Source organism: Procambarus clarkii, chromosome 44 (genome assembly GCF_040958095.1).
Source record: "Procambarus clarkii isolate CNS0578487 chromosome 44, FALCON_Pclarkii_2.0, whole genome shotgun sequence".
NCBI classification, from domain to species: Eukaryota; Metazoa; Arthropoda; class Malacostraca; order Decapoda; family Cambaridae; genus Procambarus; species Procambarus clarkii.
This window is the reverse complement of record NC_091193.1, coordinates 19,733,825-19,753,087: the sequence shown is the minus strand read 5'-3', so window position 1 is coordinate 19,753,087 and position 19,263 is coordinate 19,733,825. Positions and strand designations below refer to the sequence as shown.

At 50.8% G+C, this 19,263-nt stretch overlaps 1 protein-coding gene across 1 annotated transcript in view; it reads left to right on the top strand.

Moving 5' to 3' along the window:
• The window catches only part of Hdc (histidine decarboxylase), a 61,985-nt gene that overhangs the window by 20,373 nt on the left and 22,349 nt on the right, over nt 1-19,263 (top strand). The window contains exons 3-4 of the mRNA XM_045725723.2: nt 16,061-16,110; nt 18,856-19,028. Of these exons, the coding sequence (XP_045581679.1) occupies nt 16,061-16,110; nt 18,856-19,028 (223 nt within the window). The remainder of the gene's footprint in view (nt 1-16,060; nt 16,111-18,855; nt 19,029-19,263) is intronic.

The window sequence follows — 19,263 nt, the reverse complement described above, 5'->3', positions numbered from 1 at the left end:
GGTGTGAGCAAGTGGCAGGCCTGAGAGTCTCACCATTATTGCTTGCTGGGTTTTAACCCAAGTGGAACCTCACACTTAAGGAGGAGATGGTAGTGGAGAGGAACCTCACACTGAAGGGGGAGATGGTAGTGGAGAGGGACCTCACACTGAAGGGGGAGATGGTAGTGGAGAGGAACCTCACACTGAAGGGGGAGATGGTAGTGGAGAGGGACCTCACACTGAAGGGGGAGATGGTAGTGGAGAGGGACCTCACACTGAAGGGGGAGATGGTAGTGGAGAGGGACCTCACACTGAAGGGGGAGATGGTAGTGGAGAGGGACCTGGCAATGAAGGGGGAGATGGTAGTGGAGAGGGACCTCACACTGAAGGGGGAGATGGTAGTGGAGAGGGACCTCGCACTGAAGGGGGAGATGGTAGTGGAGAGGGACCTGGCAATGAAGGGGGAGATGGTAGTGGAGAGGGACCTCACACTGAAGGGGGAGATGGTAGTGGAGAGGGACCTCACACTGAAGGGGGAGATGGTAGTGGAGAGGAACCTCACACTGAAGGGGGAGATGGTAGTGGAGAGGGACCTCACACTGAAGGGGGAGATGGTAGTGGAGAGGGACCTCACACTGAAGGGGGAGATGGTAGTGGAGAGGGACCTCACACTGAAGGGGGAGATGGTAGTGGAGAGGGACCTCACACTGAAGGGGGAGATGGTAGTGGAGAGGGACCTCACACTGAAGGGGGAGATGGTAGTGGAGAGGGACCTCACACTGAAGGGGGAGATGGTAGTGGAGAGGGACCTCACACTGAAGGGGGAGATGGTAGTGGAGAGGGACCTCACACTGAAGGGGGAGATGGTAGTGGAGAGGGACCTCACACTGAAGGGGGAGATGGTAGTGGAGAGGGACCTCACACTGAAGGGGGAGATGGTAGTGGAGAGGGACCTCACACTGAAGGGGGAGATGGTAGTGGAGAGGGACCTCACACTGAAGGGGGAGATGGTAGTGGAGAGGGACCTCACACTGAAGGGGGAGATGGTAGTGGAGAGGGACCTCACACTGAAGGGGGAGATGGTAGTGGAGAGGGACCTCACACTGAAGGGGGAGATGGTAGTGGAGAGGGACCTCACACTGAAGGGGGAGATGGTAGTGGAGAGGGACCTGACAATGAAGGGGGAGATGGTAGTGGAGAGGGACCTGACAATGAAGGGGAGATGGTAGTGGAGAGGGACCTGGCAATGAAGGGGAGATGGTAGTGGAGAGGGACCTGGCAATGAAGGGGAAGCTGGGGGAGCTTTTGACCTCCTTGGAAGGGACTGAAGCGGTTCTGTTACTCAAGTAACCCCTGAGCCATATATGTCACCAGTCTTCCCTTAACTCCAGAAGAGGCGAATTGTTCTAAGATTATTTCTCTGTTTGCTGTGTCAAAAGCAGTTTGATGGTCAATAAATGCCGTCTGAGAGCTTGGTCACTGTCTAATACAATATTCAGCAAAGGATGATTGAGTGCTTCTTCCAAGAAGGAAACCACACAGGTTAGGAGCAAGTTGGGAGTCTAATTTGAAAGATTAACCTGTCGAGTATAATCCTCTCAAGAACTGTACACATTCAGAATTGAATCTTCGACTTATATTGGTACTAGGGAGATGGTGGTGTACATCCAGGGGCCAGGCTGCTTATACTGGCAGTGGTTGCATATTACTGAAGCAACATGGCGGCCTAGTCTACAGGTGAGTACTGAGCAAGTTGACTGCTGGGGTGAGAAATGTTTTTAATTTTATTCCACATTTGGGATGATGTTGCATGATTGATGCCTTGCAAAAACTGTTGCCAGTGCTGGCTATACACATGTTCTTTTACCTGTTTAACTCTCGGCTGCCATCTCTCAACTCCACGGACTTGTAACCCACGTTTTATTACTAAACAATTATCTCGCTGCAGGATTTCTGTTCCACATATTACAACCAAAAAGAGACACTTTACTACGTGAGAGACGGTAATAGATGTACAATATTACACGATGAAACCGCAATACTGGTATTGTGTGTATTGGAAGGGAGATGGAGAGACCAATATAAGTGGGAGAAGAAGGGTTGGGTGGAGAGCTCCACTACCGGCACCAGCCCCGCGCCTCGAAATACCACGTGTCTTTGAGTGGATCACGGGTTGTGGAACTTTTTAATCATATCGTGGTCCATGGACGCTGGTTCGATCCCGCACACCCTCCACAACTGTTCTGACAGCTGCAGTGTTTCTCAGCTGGGTGACGACGGGCCTCCCCGGGTTGTGGGCTGCTCTACAGTGCTGAGATTTCAGTTATTGACTGCTGGGGTGTGGGGCTGCTTGAGTGTAGGGGATGTTGAGTGTGGGTCCTGGGCGTGGGTGCTGGGTGTGGGTGTTGAGTGAGGGTGCTGGGTGTGGGTGGCAAGGTGGAGGTCCTTCGTGTGGGTATACAGAGTGGAAGCGTTGGTTAGGAGTGCTAGGAGGGGAAGGGGCGGAGAGTGCGTGGAGGGGGGTGGAGGAGAAGGGATAGAGGAGGGGCGGAGAGTGCATGGAAGGGGGAGAAGGGAGGAGGAGGAGGGGGGGGATGTAAGACTGGTGAGGACTCTTCACTTCATATTGAAAGTGTTGAGGGTCCCAGCAGCTGTTTGCCTCTATACATTGCTCTTGTGAGAAAACATTTCCACCTCATACGATGTACACGGCTTGGTGCACAGGTGTACACGGCCTGGTGCACAGGTGTACACGGCTTGGTGCACAGGTGTACACGGCCTGGTGCACAGGTGTACACGGCTTGGTGCACAGGTGTACACGGCTTGGTGCACAGGTGTACACGGGCTGGTGCACAGGTGTACACGGCTTGGTGCACAGGTGTACACGGCTTGGTGCACAGGTGTACACGGCCTGGTGCACAGGTGTACACGGCCTGGTGCACAGGTGTACACGGCTTGGTGCACAGGTGTACACGGCCTGGTGCACAGGTGTACACGGCCTGGTGCACAGGTGTACACGGCTTGGTGCACAGGTGTACTCGTAACTGGAACAGATGTGTAAAATCGACTGTTTATCAATTACCATTTCGTCATGAGGGGAAAGTTGCAGACTGTTTAAAAAATATATAAATATGGCGGCCGGGGAGGTGAACACTACAGGTGTCAAGCCAGTGAGGATTGGTTTATAATTCCGTTTGGTCCGTGAGAATGTGGACGTCGCGGCTTGTAAGTCCAGGGAGCCGCGCGCCCTTCCTGTGGCTCCCACCTTGCCTGCTAGAGTTGACACCCGGAGCCCTGGTGTGAGGGGTGGCCCTGGTGTGAGGGGTGGCCCTGGGTGTGAGGGGTGGTCCTGGTGTGAGGGGTGGCCCTGGTGTGAGGGGTGGCCCTGGTGTGAGGGGTGGCCCTGGGTGTGAGGGGTGGCCCTGGGTGTGAGGGGTGGTCCTGGTGTGAGGGGTGGCCCTGGTGTGAGGGGTGGCCCTGGTGTGAGGGGTGGCCCTGGTGTGAGGGGAGGCCCTGGTGTGAGGGGTGGCCCTGGTGTGAGGGGAGGCCCTGGTGTGAGGGGTGGCCCTGATGTGAGGGGTGGCCCTGGGTGTGAGGGGTGGCTCTGGTGTGAGGGTGAGGCCCTGGGTGTGAGGGGTGGCCCTGGTGTGAGGGTGAGGCCCTGGGTGTGAGGGGTGGCCCTGGGTGTGAGGGGTGGCCCTGGTGTGAAGTAGCCTGGGTGACGGATGAGTGAGGGAGAGTGGTGGACAGGTCACACAAGGCGGCCGCCACCTCACATGATAAAGCACGCCACGCGGCCCGCCACACACCAAGACACACCCGACCCTCCAAACACAACATCTACCTCCATGAGAACGAGAGCAGTGTGGGTCACCTGCCCGTTCTCTCTCTCACCTCTCCACTCCGTCAAAAAATGCAACAATTTTGCCTTGCCAGAAACGTACGAACTCAAGGCACGCGGCTTCTTAACTGTCGAGAAAGACGCGTAGAAAACGTGAATTTTACGGGGCTTCACTTTCTAGTAATTAGTCTCATTTGTAGCGGATTGGCTGATTCAATAGAGAACGTGACGTATTTTTTTTGTGGCTTACTGTTCTTTACCAGTTCAAGTTTATTATGTACATTTATTTGTGTAAACTTAATGCTGACAGTGTCAATATTGACGATTGACTTATGTAGTGTCCATATTGCTGACCGCTACACTCAGTATTAAACAAAAAATTAGCAAGATAAATTTAAGCAGGTTATTTCCCCCTTATTTTCTGGTATCATAACCTGTACATTGTCTCAACTATGGCCCCCTACATATTACAAAACGGCCCTCCAGGGAGGGGGCCGTGACCCCAGTTTGGGAAGCGGTGCTCTAAAGGAAGGAGTCTATATAAACAGTCACAGAGAAAGACTCTACGACGCTGTGTAGAGCCGACCAGACAACCCTGAGACATTATTTACAACGTAATTATTCGTTACCACTTCTGCGATTTGGCTTTTTTTTCTGTTGAGATCTTACGGGGTTCTATATGCAACGGTCCTCGTGATAGCACGTCGCATTTTGACGTTTTTACCTAAGGCCAAAAACTGCCGTACAAGAAGGTGGTAGCGGCTAGCGAAATTGAGATAATATTCCGTTTTCTGTTCGTGGCTCATCTGGTAGGTTAGGATAAGGGAACTCTAATACGACAGCTTCTTGACGTTGGGAACGCTGGCGAGAACGGGCTACATGCATAATAAACGTCAGAAATGTCTCTGGCAGTAATGTGTTTCAATAAGTATGATGACCAGACCCAACCCGTTCTCGCACTTTCGTACAGTCAATATTGACTTATTAAATAAGTGCATATGTGACATACTAATTTATTGTGAATATTTTAGTTTACCTTGAAAAGCTTCATAGAAAACACCGACCTTACCTAACCTTCTTAGTATGTTAAGATAAGCATCTTATTGCTTCGTAATTACAATTATTACTTAACCTACTAAGAAGGTTAGATAAGGTCGGTGTTTTCTATGAAGCTTTTCAAGGTAAACTAAAATATTCACAATAAATTAGTATGTCACATATGCATTTATTTAATAAGTCAATATTGATTGTACGAAAGTGCGAGAACGGGTTGCAACACCACACACTAGAAGGTGAAGGGACGACGACGTTTCGGTCCGTCCTGGACCATTCTCAAGTCGATTGTTTCAATAAGTATTTTGAGCCTGACATAAGGAAACAAGGGTGAGAAAACGATATCATTGGTCACGTGGAAAGTTCCTTAAGGTCTCCAGGTGTCTAGTGTGTGTGTGTGTGGGTTAATTATTCAAATATTTTTTATGTTCTTGTCCCAGCTGTCAACATCGCATATAAATGACACACACACACACACACACACACACACACACACACACACACACACACACACACACACACACACACACACACACACACACATACATACATATAATTTCATGTAACATAATATGAATAATCATCAAAAGAGTGTAGATGTTGGTGAAGAGCATGTGTGTTCGAAGATAAAGACAGGTGTGGCCAACCTGTCACTCATACTGCCACACCTGTCTGAGTGACAGGTCGGTGTGGCAGCTCCCAGAGATGAATAACAACATAAACACCCCATTATATTCTACTATGCAATGAATGTTAAGATATTGTAACTAATGCTTCTAATATTAATGATCTAATCATTTAACTCTTGGTGTGTTCTACAAAAGCATGAAATATATGGAGTTAAGACTTTGGAAAGGAATTAATGTCTGAATACTGTAGCACCTAGGGACCGGACACGAAGGTGGTCCCCGTGGCCGGTCACGAGGGTGGTCCCCGTGGCCGGTCACGAGGGTGGTCCCCGTGGCCGGACACGAAGGTGGTCCCCGTGGCCGGACACAAGAGGGGGTCCCCGTGGCCGGACACAAGAGGGGGTCCCCGTGGCCGGACACAAGAGGGGGTCCCCGTGGCCGGACACAAGAGGGGGTCCCCGTGGCCGGACACAAGAGGGGGTCCCCGTGGCCGGACACAAGAGGGGGTCCCCGACTGATTCAACTAAAGTCTTAAGAATCTTTCTTTCCACTCCAAACTTGGAGCAATATCTGTGGCACCCTTGTTCGGCCGGGCCCCCTCGCCCTCCCCCCTCCCCCCCTCGCTCCTCCCTCTCCCCTCCTCGCCCCTCCTCGCCCCTCCCTCGCCCCTCCCTCCCTCCACTCACTGTGGTCACTCTGGTTGGTCTGGCGATGAGCGGGGTGAGGCTGTTTGTTTGTTTTGTTGTTGAACTGTGCTAGTCCTGTTACCCAGTTGTATTTGCTGTCATTATTGTTGTGTCCATAGTTTTGGCTGTTGTTCCTGCTGTGTTCTTAGAATGTTGTTGTTGTGGTGTCGCTGTTGATGGGGCCGAGTCAAGTGCCCCTTCAACACCTTCCTTTTCCTGCAGCATCAGTTTGTGTCAAGCCAGTTGTCCTTGCTACAACACTGTGGTCGAGACGCAAGTGATTAATATGTACGAGAACATGCTGGTTGATGGTGGCGTTCATGTTGGCTTGAGCAACATGTCCGCCATGCTGAGACACCAAGTCTCCTTGATGATTAATGTCCAATCAAGACTTGGTGACAGGATTGGGCATTAATCATCGCATATAATCGATCTCCCCCCTTTCTCTTTTATTTTCTTCCTTTCCTTCCCCCCCATACACCTACCCTCTTACCCATACGTCCTTCCGGCAACCCATTCTCCCCCCCCCCCACCCCCGTCTTGCCATAAGTGGGCATCCTTCACTCTCCACAACAACAGCTTCCCTTAATGAGATGCCTCCAGGTGCCTCATCTCCCGCGCCGACACCTCCGTGTTGATGCTCAGTTTGACGTGCGGAAATTATACCGTTATGAAACCCTGGGTAATATACACCTGGTTTCCGACCATCTCGCGTCTTCATTAGCACCGACCCTCTTAACAGGACCTTCTTGAGTCACAGGACCCTCTGAGTCACAGGACCCTTTGAGTCACAGGACCCTCTGAGTCACAGGACCCTCTGAGTCACAGGACCCTCTTGAGTCACAGGACTCTCTGAGTCACAGGACCCCACTGAGCCACAGGACCGTCTGAGTCACAGGACCCTCTGAACCACAGGACCCTCTGAGTCACAGGACCCTCTGAGTCACAGAACTGTGGGCCGAAGGAAACTTTGAGCAACAGTACCTTGATAAACCAACTGTAAATGACTGGATGGACGGGGGAACTGGTGGTACTGGGGAGTGGGAACTGGTGGTACTGGGGCCGGGTAACTAGTGTTACTGGGGTGGGGGAACTGGTGATACTGGGCCGGGGGAACTGCTGGTACTGGGGCGGGGGAACTGGTGGTACTGGGGCGGAGGAACTGGTGGTACTGGGGCGGGGAAACTGGTGTTACTGGGGCGGGGGAACTGGTGGTACTGGGGCGGGGGAATTGGTGGTACTGGGGCGGGGGAATTGGTGGTACTGGGGCGGGGGAACTGGTGGTACCGGGGCGGGGAACTGGTGTTACTGGGGCCGGGGAACTGGTGGTACCGGGGCGGGGAAACTGGTGTTACTGGGGCGAGGGAACTGGTGGTACTGGGGCGGGGGAATTGGTGGTACTGGGGCGGGGGAATTGGTGGTACTGGGGCGGGGGAACTGGTGGTACTTGGGCCGGGGAACTGGTGGTACCGGGGCGGGGAAACTGGTGGTACTGGGGCGGGGGAGCTGGTGTTACTAGGGCCGGGGGAACTGGTGTTACTGGGGCCGGGGGAACTGGTGGTACGGGGGAACTGGGGGTACTGGGGCGGGGGAACTATCCTGAGCTTCCCGCCTCATTTCCCGGGCCGTATATTAACTATAATTGTGACCACTTATCTCTCTCTCTCTCTGCCCGGCCCTCCCCCCCCCCTCCTCTCCTCCTAGGCTATCTCTCCTCTATCTTTCCCTCTCCTCTCTCCCGCCCCTCGCAAGTTATCTCTTCCCTCCCACGCTCCCTCCCACTCTCCCTCCCACTCTCCCTCCCACTCTCCCTCCCACTCTCCCTCCCACGCTACGTCTGCAAGACGACGGAGTGACAGACAACATGAAAGCGCAGGAAAGTGAAGGAGTTGGTTATGCCTTTAGCAGCATGTCCACAACATGTCCACAACATGTCCATGTTGTGGGATGCTGGTAAGTCAATAGAAGAAGAGCGAGAGAGACTTTAAAGTAATCAATTCAAACTTCAGAGATAGTCTCTCAAATGGCTACTTGATTTCAAGCATGAAAGTGCAATGTAATGAGAACAGCAATCTGAGAATGTAGAACCCAGAGGCAATATAGGATAGCCAAGAACTGACGTCACGCGTGAGCGTTAAGAATGATGTATACTGGACAAGAAACGTCAGACCAGTCGTCGTGTATGCAGCCCCCGGTATGGAACTCCCACCTGACAAAAAAATATATAAAATAAAACTTTAAAAAGTACAAATTTATGCAACGCGCCATACTGAGGAGCAGAACTAGCTGTGATAAGGAGACATGATAACGACATGCCAAATTCTCCAAGAAACCAGCAAAGTGGACAAGAAAGAACGTTTAAAATTACAAATCATGAATCGAGGGAACATGTAAGGAAGCCTGACACACAACAGGGCTAAGATGACGTCAGGAAGACGTTTGTCAATACGGAGGCAGCAAGTCACAATAACGGGGCTGGACGGTAGAGCGACGGTCTCGCTTCATGCAGGTCGGCGTTCAATCCCCGACCGTCCAAGTGGTTGGGCACCATTCCTTCCCCCGTCCCATCCCAAAACCTTATCCTGATCCCTTCCCAGTGCTATATAGTCGAGATGACTTGGCGCTTCCCCTGATAATTCCCTCCCCCTTCCCCCCCCCCCCCCACATCTGAAAATAAAGGAAGTCACAACATTTCGCTCCGTCCGAAACGGACCGAAACATTGCCACGTTCCTTAGTTGTCAGAAATGTGAGTTGGACGTCTGATTAGTGGAGCGGTGAGGTGTGGGGGACAGTGGCGGGGCTTGGAGGTGGAGGTGTGGAGGACAGTGACGGGGGCTTGGAGGTGGAGGAGCACTCTGTGTGCTCCATCACGGTGAGGGTACAGTGCAGCACACAGTCGATAGCTGCAAAGGCAGCTATCGACTGTGAATACTAAGCTGAATACTGTTAACGCATCTTGGAGAGTACTCACTGTCATTGTCACTCTCACACACACACCTGTCATATTCACGCCCACACCTTCTCCCATACACACCCCCTCCCACACCACATTCCCCCCCTCCCCCTCCCACACCCCCCCTCCCACACACCCCCTCCCACACCCCTCTTCCCTCTATGCATATCCCCCTCACACTTTCATTGATCTAAAACCCAATAGCAACTTTCCAATTTCCTGACGATAGTTGCTAGCCGTGGTGTGGGTGGCGCCCCCCTGGGTGGTGGTGGTGGTGACTGTCCCCGTGGGGCGAGGGGGTACGGAGGAGGTGCAGGAAGGGTGGGGGAGGTGCAGGAGGGGGGGGGGCAAAAGGTGGAAGGGAAGGAGGTAGAGGAGGAGGAGGAGGAGGAGGGGCAAGATGGTACTTACTTACCTATCAGTATCTATGGAGGAGCGAAGTCTAGCTCTATATTCCCTCCCTGCTAGGGGTGAGGGGAGGGAGGAGGGGGCGTGAGGGGTGAGGGGAGGGAGGAGAGGCCAGTCAAGACAGGTACAGGTAAGGGGCAGAGAAACAAAACTTGAAACAAAGACAAGGAAACAGAATATATATAAAACGTTAACTGACGAGTGTTGGGAGGGGGCCCTCCCCTCCCCTCCTCCTCCTCATGAACAATAATCATTACACACAACAATCACAGTAGCGTGATACATCAAATGAACAAAGCCACAAGGGCCGTGATGTGTCTCGGAGAGGCTGCGGGATCCGTGTGACGGCAGTGGCACTTCCGGTTGCAATTCTTTTAACCATGTCGTGGCGCAATCAACTAAGGCGCGTCTGGGATCATCCCGGACGTAGGTTCGAACCCTCATCACTGCCCTTGTGGATTTGTTCAATAAATCATTATTCCTACCAATAAACAATCAATCAAGCACTATCCCTACACATCTTCTCACATATACCGCCTGCCAGCTATGTCGAACACGGAACACAAAACAAGAATATAATAAATGTTTTATTTGATTTTAATGGAGCCCCAAAACTGTGGTGGGATGAAGCTAACATGTCAATTTTCCGTGGGCGTGCCTGAGCGGTATTAGTGGCCGCGGGGTCAATAACTGTCACGCTCGCTGACCCTCCATTGTTTTGGTTTGGTAAAGGGGGGGGAGGGAAGGGATAGGGAGATGTGGAGGGAGGGGGGGGGTGAGGGAGGGAAGGGGCTAGGGAGGGGGGTGAGGGAATATGGGAAGGGAAGGGGAGGGGGCGAAGAGATGCATCGACGATAACTGGAATGTTTATATATGTATTTATGTCGTTGTTCGATGATTTCCTGTTGTAACTCTGTACAATACCAGGATATGGAGCTTCCACACACACACACACACACACACACACACACACACACACACACACACACACACACACACACACACACACACACACACACACACACACACACACCGTGTAAGAGTGCTGTCACAAACACGGTGTCGTGGTGGCCACGAAGGACCAGAATTCGACCTATAATCTTAATGTGAATTTCCAGGCGGGTGAGCCGGGCACCTCATCCCCCTCCCACACCCCAGGTCCCCCACACTCCCCCTCCCATGCACCCACCACTCCAGTCTCCCACTCCGTCTCCGTCCCGCTTCTCCCACCTCTCTCTTCCATCCCCCCTCACCTCTACCCTCCCCCCCCCACATCCTCGCACGGCCAAGTTAACACGTCTCCGGGACACAACTTGTGTACTTAGCTTTTTGTGGGAAGATGCCGCTACTTCCGGTGGGAGGAAGCCGCTACTTCCGGTGGGAGGAAGCCGCTACTTCCGGTGGGAAGATGCCGCTACTTCCGGTGGGAAGATGCCGCTACTTCCGGTGGGAAAAGGCCGCTACTTCCGGTGGGAACAACCCGCTACTTAGTGCCCTGAAGCTACATAAAAACCCTATACCCCCTTCCCCCCCCCCCCCACCGAAAGTGGGAAGGGGAGTTAGGGGACAAAATTTGAAAAAAGGCTCTATTTCGCGAGACAGTTTAGAGCAACTGCTGTCTAACTGTGGTGATGTGGTCTTGTTGGTGGTGCAGTATTGCGCCATGGCCAATCTCAGAGGGGTGATAATCATCCCGGGGAAGGGGCGCCTAGAGCGAATGTTGAGCCAATCACTGGACCTGTGTGCTCCCTGACGGCTTGTCTCCACACCCTGGCCACACCCTGGCCACACATCCTGGCCACACCCTTGGCCACACCCGCTACGTCGGAGTCTTGTTGTACCCTCTCACGTCTGGGTCCTGGCTCTTGTGCTCTGCTTGTCCTCTTTCCTCGGCTCGTTTCCATGCCCAACATGCTACTGTTTCTTCTCTAATGTTCTTCGTTTTCTCCATATCCTCCTTAAACACGTTGTGGCTACCGTGTGTACATCTTGCGTGTCACTGTTTCTCGAGACCAGTATGTGTGTCCGGAGAGTTGTGTCTCAAGCTGATGGTGGATGTTTAGGCTCATTCTACTGTATGTTTTTTTCAGTGATAGTTGATACTTCAGACGACGCCACTCTTACCACAATAGTCCCTCATCACAACAGCCCCAGCCGTCCACCACAACACCCACGCTCCACAACAGCCCCAGCCGTCCACCACAACACCCACGCTCCACAACAGCCCCAGCCGTCCACCACAACACCCACGCTCCACAACAGCCCCAGCCATCCACCACAACACCCACGCTCCACAACAGCCCCAGCCATCCACCACAACACCCACGCTCCACAACAGCCCCAGCCATCCACCACAACACCCACGCTCCACAACAGCCCCAGCCATCCACCACAACACCCACGCTCCACAACAGCCCCACCCGTCCACCACAACACCCACGCTCCACAACAGCCCCACCCATCCACCACAGTGCAAAAGAGCCTCACCTCTAGCAGCAAGAGAGGGCGGGGAAAAAGTTGAAGGAAAGCAATATAAAAGCCGACTATCGCCCCTGGCTCTGGAGGCCCCCAGGGGAGGCCCCGGGGAAGGCCCCGAGGGAGGCCCCGAGGGAGGCGGGGTATATACGATACTCTTGACGCAGTGAACGGGAGGCCGACTGTGGTGTCCCCTGGGCTACTCTCATTGTTCCACCCCAGGCGTCTCCCAGGGGGCCTCTAGTGGGGTGGGAGGGGCGGGGTGCCTCTTGTAGGGGTGAGAGAGGAAAGGCCCGGGGTGCATCTTGTAAGGGGTGGTGGTGGGGCTTCCCCACCACCACCGTCGCTAGTGAAGGCCATAAACCTCGACATTTCACTCACAAATTGCTTCATTTCCAGCGGCGGCGGGATTGTCATCTCCAAATGCACAGGCCTAAAGAAACCTGCATGTGTAGGCCTAGGGTGGCTACCACACCTGCAGGCGTGCACGTGTAGGGCGGCCACCACACCTGGAGGCGTGCACGTGTAGGGCGGCCACCACACCTGAAAAGAATACAAATGGTTTAATTTCCTCGGTAGCTGCTTGAAGACATGAACCGCCCAAGACGCTGACGTTATCCCCGCGACGTATCTCTGGATGCTGTCTCATCTCGGCGGTGACAACGTGAGGGATGCTGGCGCGTCTTACACCCAAGATGACCTTTTAGATGCGCTCTGAGCCAGAGATTAACCTCGCTGACTTCTACTTTAACTTATGTAATATATAATGTTTATTCCACTCATAACAAGAACTTTTTTTTTCTTTAGAGATGTTCACCCACATTCCACTTGGTTAGTGAAGGTGTGGACAAAGGAACGCTTGATGGTCTGAAGTGTCTGGGTCTTCACGCTCCCTGCTTGGTGGCTTGAGTTACTGTATATATGAATGCTACAGTGTTCACCTATAGACATCCATATGTGTTGAAATACATGCGAAGAACCTCTCACATACTTACAGGTCCCTGACAAAAGAGAGCAAGCTTTGCCTAGCTGCCAACACCCACACATCGTGTCAGCAAGGCGGACAGCCCGCCTGCTTTCAGAACTCTCACTGTATTTCCCATTTCTAAACTTCTAAACTTCCCTTCACATGTGTCTCTCCATCCTCTTTACTCACCCCCCCCCCAAAAAAAAAAAAAGATACCAAAAAGTTACTGTCTGGTCCTGCCCGCATCTGTACTTAGCTCAAGCTACTTATCCTCATCCCTCTTCGCTCCCCCCCCCCAACCTCGTCCCACGCCCCCAGGGGGGTGCATGGGGGGGGGGTTCATGGAGGGTTGTGTGTGTTCCATGAATTATAGTCAATTAGGAATCCAGTCAGCCAATTTATCTTTCTCAGCCGTGTTTGAGAGAAGCCTCAAATCTGCATCAATCATCTGGTAGACCGCCACTGTGGTTTTCTATAGTATATGACCTTGCACTTATCAACGTTGAACCTCATCTGTCAGATTAATGAAGCAGAGTTGGGCAGAGATGCGAAAGAAACTTGAGGGTCATGACTGAGGGGACCTGAGAACAGGTCATTGGTGCATCACCGCTCGTAACAAAGCAAACAAAACCTGTTTATAACCTGAAGCGTCGGAGGTAAATAGTGAATAGTATCTTATGTATTTACGTATGTAGGTTAGCTTAGCATTTTAAAAGCACCGAATCACCTTCTGTGGTTGAGTGTTCAATAAACCCTTGAACTATATGTTTAACACATCTCTAACCCTGTCCGTGGAGGACAGAAGAAAATGTATACATGCTGGTTAGCATTGTAAATGTGTGGCTACGTCTGTGGTAGAAAATAATAATAATAATAAAAAAAAGTGAATAATGTATGTACCAAAAGTCCACGGACCAGCGGCCCATCATTTCGTTTACTTCTTCCATCCATATAAGTGTCTGCCCTATGTTAGGATAACGACGCTTCAGGCTAGCCTCACCAAACTTTTCAAAATGATAACAGGGTGGTATGGGACGGTCATAGGCCAGTCGAGATCGTTCCTAGTGTCCTCCACATAAAATGAATCTGCTCTTATTCTGAATCCCAGCGACTTCTGTGATGTCTGGAATTGTGGCTTTGTTTTCTATTGAGCTTTCACAGAGTTTTCAGATGCTCTTATTAAACCAAGTTTCACACAATATAACCACAATGGTTTTTAACAACGTCGCTGCGTCACAATAACAACTGTTAGAACAATGTTGTGTGTTTGGTGGGCGTGTGCTCTGGTGGGGGTGTGGGTAGAAGAGAGGGGAGAAAAGAGTGGGAGAGAGGAGGGGCAGGTATGGGGGAAGAGAAGTGACAAAGGGGAGAGAGAGAGATACAGGGACCCGGGCAGAGCCAGGTACAACATCTACTTACAAATATGCTTACTCTGAATATATCATGAAATGGGTCCACGAGACCCATTTCAACAATCGGGGAAAAAGCGCCAAGCCATTACGACTATATAGCACTTGGAAGGGGCCAGGATAAGAATTTGGGATGGGACCGAGGGGGGAGAAAGGAATGGTGCCCAATCACTTGGACAGTCGGGGATTGAACGCCGACCTGCATGAAGCGAGACCGTCGCTCTAGCGTCCAGCTCCTGTTCCGTGAGTCAACATATAGAAACAAGAAACAAGTAACTTTTAGTGGGCCAGCCAGCCAGCGCAGGAATGTTCCGGAAAAAGAAAATCCGTTTCTAAACTTATTTATCCCGGTATTTTCTGAACCTAAACTCGTTCAATTTGTAATCATTGTTTCATGTTGCTCTGTATATGACACCTTATTAGTTCCGTATATTATAATAAGACAAGTGCGCGTAAAGCAGCGCCACGCTTCCTCAGACGCCGGACTATTGAATAAAAACGTGATTTTTACGGAATGTGAAAGTTCAGGTGGGGGGTGCGGCAGGGTTGTGAGAGGTCGTGGTGGGTGAGAGGTCAATGGGTGAAACAGTGGGTGTCAGAGGTCAGGGGAGGGGTGAGAGGTCAGGGGGGGGGCAGGGACATCGCCAGCCTGGACCAGACGGAGGTGTCGGGACCTATCTGGACAGAATCTAATCCCAGCCTCACAAGTCAAGCCAAATATCTCTCACCCAGGGAGCAACATCCACCAATGAGGCGCATTCAGCGCTTGTATCTGGGGGAACCAGGGCGGGACTAGAGTTGATGGTGGGGGGGGAGGGAGGAAGACAGGGTAGGGGGGAGAGGTGAGTTGAAGGGGGATGGGTGTTGACGGGGGTTGAGTAGCATTAACGAAGGTAGGGGAGGGTTGACGGGAGTGTAGGGGGGGGGAGGATTAACGTGGGTGTGGCAGGATTGATGAGGGTAGAGATGATTGTTGACAGGATTAGAGAAACGTGGTGTATGGTGACGGTGTGTCCACCCACTTTTCTCAACACTACCACTACACCCTCCTCTCTCCCTCACCCGAGGATTGCTCATAGTTTTGTGTATCTCATAAACCGGCTTCCTGTCCCCGTGGGAGCCATGGCGGCCCTCGGAGCCGTCCGTGTGAGGTGGAGGGTGAGGGAGAGAGCCTTCCGTGTTATATCATGGCCGCCTCCGCCCAGGCAGGAACTGGAGCGGTACTAGTGACAGTAAGTGTTCTTAGACCATGACCTCGATTCACCCAAATCTTCTAAGAACACAAGAATACAAAAAATACTGCAGAAGGGCAATTACCCCATTCGTGACAGTTTCCTATTCGTATCCACCCATTCTCATTCGTATATGTGCATGCGCAAGTATCCACTGGGAAAATGAAACGAAAACATTCGGAATTTTCGTTGCATTTTTCCTAGTGGAAACTTACGCATAGCCGAATCACATGTTTTTTTTGTGATTAATCTTCCATATTATACACTATATGTCTAGCCTACGCTTGAAACAATCGAGCGATCCCCACATCCATAATGTCACCCATTACTGTGTTCCATAAATCAACCACATCTATTTCCCCCAATTGGATGTCATCCGTCACTAAGCAAGAGTGTTGAGTGTGTGACGTGTTCGCTCTCCCGGCAGGTCTCCGTCACCCATCCCCACCATGGACTCGGACGAGTACAGGAGAAGAGGTACGTGATGGATCTCAAATATATATGTTAGGGGAAAGAAAGCGTGGGTAAGGGTGGTGAAGAGGAAAGGTTTGGCTGCATCTTCCTCGACACTGCAGCGGGTTGGTAGGTCCCCAAGCCCACCACCAAACAAAACAAATGAGTGGTTGATGATAAAGATTAAGCCACCCAAGAGGTGGCACGGGCAAGAATAACCCGTAAACAGATGTGAGTATCGAGGTTGGTGAGTATTATATGCATGTGAATGAGATGGAAGTGACAGGAGGGGCTAGAGTGACAGCCTAGTACACTAGACCTTGAAGACTCACGTTACTCAGCCCCGGTACACTCTCCCACACACCCCCTTGGACGTTACTCATCCCCGCCTCCCCCCTCTTCATCAGCGTCTTATCTTCTCATCAGATATTTATCGCGGGAATTTTCACACCTCGAAGTGGTGGCTGCTCCGCCCTCCATCATGGCTTTGTTGCCCGCAACAATACTGCCTCAGCTCTCCTTAATCACCTCTCCCACTCCCCCCTCCCCCCCGCCTCCCCTTCCCCCACCCCCTATCCCATCCTCCCTCTCTCCCCCTCCCACCGTCCCTCTCTCCCCCTCCCACCGTCCCTCTCTCCCCCTCCCACCGTCCCTCTCTCCCCCTCCCACCGTCCCTCTCTCCCCCTCCCACCGTCCCTCTCTCCACCTCCCAAGACAACTGTATATAATCATGAATACATTACAACATTGGAAAAGGTTTGGTAGTGAGATAAACTACCAAATCTTTGTTTTCTATGAAGCTTTTCAAGGTAAACTAAAATATTCACAATAAATTAGTATGTCACATATGCACTTATTTAATAAGTCAATATTAACTGTACGAAAGTGCGAGAACGGGTAGTAAGATAAGTCGTGCCAGAGCTAAGTGGACTGCCACGCCAGGAACGGGAGAAGGCCGCTAGACTAACAACGCAACAAACCAGACATGACAAGGCTCATCTCATCCACATCAACTTTTAAATACTGAACAAAGTGTAGCACTTAAATCCAGACCACTTCTTTTAATGTGTCACTATACCTCAGACAAGGGTTATTATAACACAAGGGGTCACTATAACTCACACAAGGGGTTACTATAACTCACACAAGGGGTCACTATAACTCACACAAGGGGTCACTATAACTCACACAAGGGGTTACTATAACTCACCCATACGGTAATATAGTGATGGACTCACCTAACCACCCAATTATAGATGCCAAGACCTTACTCCAGTTTAAAATCTAGTTGGAAAAAATTGTTCATAATAATTATGAGGCGACCTTGACAACCGTTAGGAAAATGAACATATGTATGTATGTATGTATGCATGTATGTATGTATGTATGTATGTATGTATGTATGTATGTATGTATGTATGTATGTATGTATGTATGTATGTATCTATCTCTATCTATTTGGCCCCACGAGCGTGAGGCCAAAACTCTATCCATACTACAAGACGCGTAATCTATCAGAGGCTCACCATAGCCCGTGCTTCTTGCCCCACTCCTGTGCCAGGTAAGTTACGGGCTCACCATAGCCCGTGCTACTTGGAACTTGTTCCGAATTGCTGAATCTATAACAACAACAACGTAATCTATCCACACACACAATATATCATGCCTAATAGTCACAACCGCACTACTTGGCCTAGTATCCAAGGTCCGATTTGCCTAACAGGCCGAATGATTCAAATATTTCTTTCCAGAATAGTTCTTTTCTAACAATAATAATCTATTATATATGGAATATGAAGTACTGACTTGGTTAGGTTAGGTTAAGTTAGGTTAGGGTTGATCAATTTTGTTAGTTTTGAATAAAATTAAACATTTAAACCATATGTAATGTAATGGAAAACTGTAGCATTCCGTCAGATAATATATTTGAAAAATATAATAGTTCAGAAAAAATCGGCTTTTTAGGCAACTTGGTCTATTAGGTACAAGACACACACTATAGGAGCGAGGGTGCCATGGGCCAGGAGGCACCTCTGCGTTGACCAGACCACACACGCTAGAAGGTGAAGGGACGACGATGTTTCGGTCCGTCCTGGACCATTCTCAAGTCGATCGACTTGAGAATGTTCCAAGATGGACCGAAACGTCGTCCTCCCTTCACCTTCTAGTGTGTGGTCTGGTCAACATAATTTAGCCACGTTATTGTGACTCATCGCCTGCACAGGCACCACTGCTGAACACTGATATACTATCATTACCCAGCCTGAGAGCCATGGCGGCCGCCAGCACTCGCGCATATCATTATAATACTGCTCTACTTCACAAGATTTGCCTCTGTAAATCTTCCCCCTCCTCTTCACTGGCTCTATACTGCATTTTCTTCCATGTCGTTCACTCCAGTATGTTGCTATTTTACTGTATAGATTTGGTACTTGGCCTTCTAGTATTTTCCACGTGTATATTATTTATTTATACTGTGTATATACATAACGGTACAGTAAATAACCAGGCGATATAAAGCACTTGTGTTGATAATACAATTGAAATTGAAATTGAAATAAGTTTATTGAGGTAAAATACACACAAAGGGATGAGGTAGCTCAAGCTATTCTCACCCCGTTCAGTACATCGTGTTAATACATACATAGACACACATCACAAGCAATAAACGTATTACCAAACATTCTGAGAGATAAACATATACATTTCCTCTGATGATACATGTGAGTGTGTGTGAAGTATAACGGTGGACGCTGGTGGGGGCCGCAGGTAAGGAGATGGTGGACTACATCGCCGACTACCTCGACAACATCAGGGAGAGGCGGGTGTTCCCGGACGTCAAGCCCGGGTACATGCGGGGCCTGGTGCCCGACGCCGCCCCGGCCCACCCTGAGCCTTGGGACAACATCTTCAACGACATCGAGAGGGTCCTCATGCCTGGGGTCAGTACCTTCTCTCACCTTCCTCCTGTCCGCTTCCTCGCGCGGCTGATTGTGGTGTGTACTGTGCCACGCCTCCCTAATACCGGGAGTGGCCTGGGGGAATACCGGGAGTTGTCTCTACCACTGATACGAGTGGAGTTGTGTGTAAGGTCTGCGAGTACCATACAGACGCATATCTCTGACGGGATGGTAGACCTCAACGATATCATTGATAGTTGCTACATGAAGTGTGTGT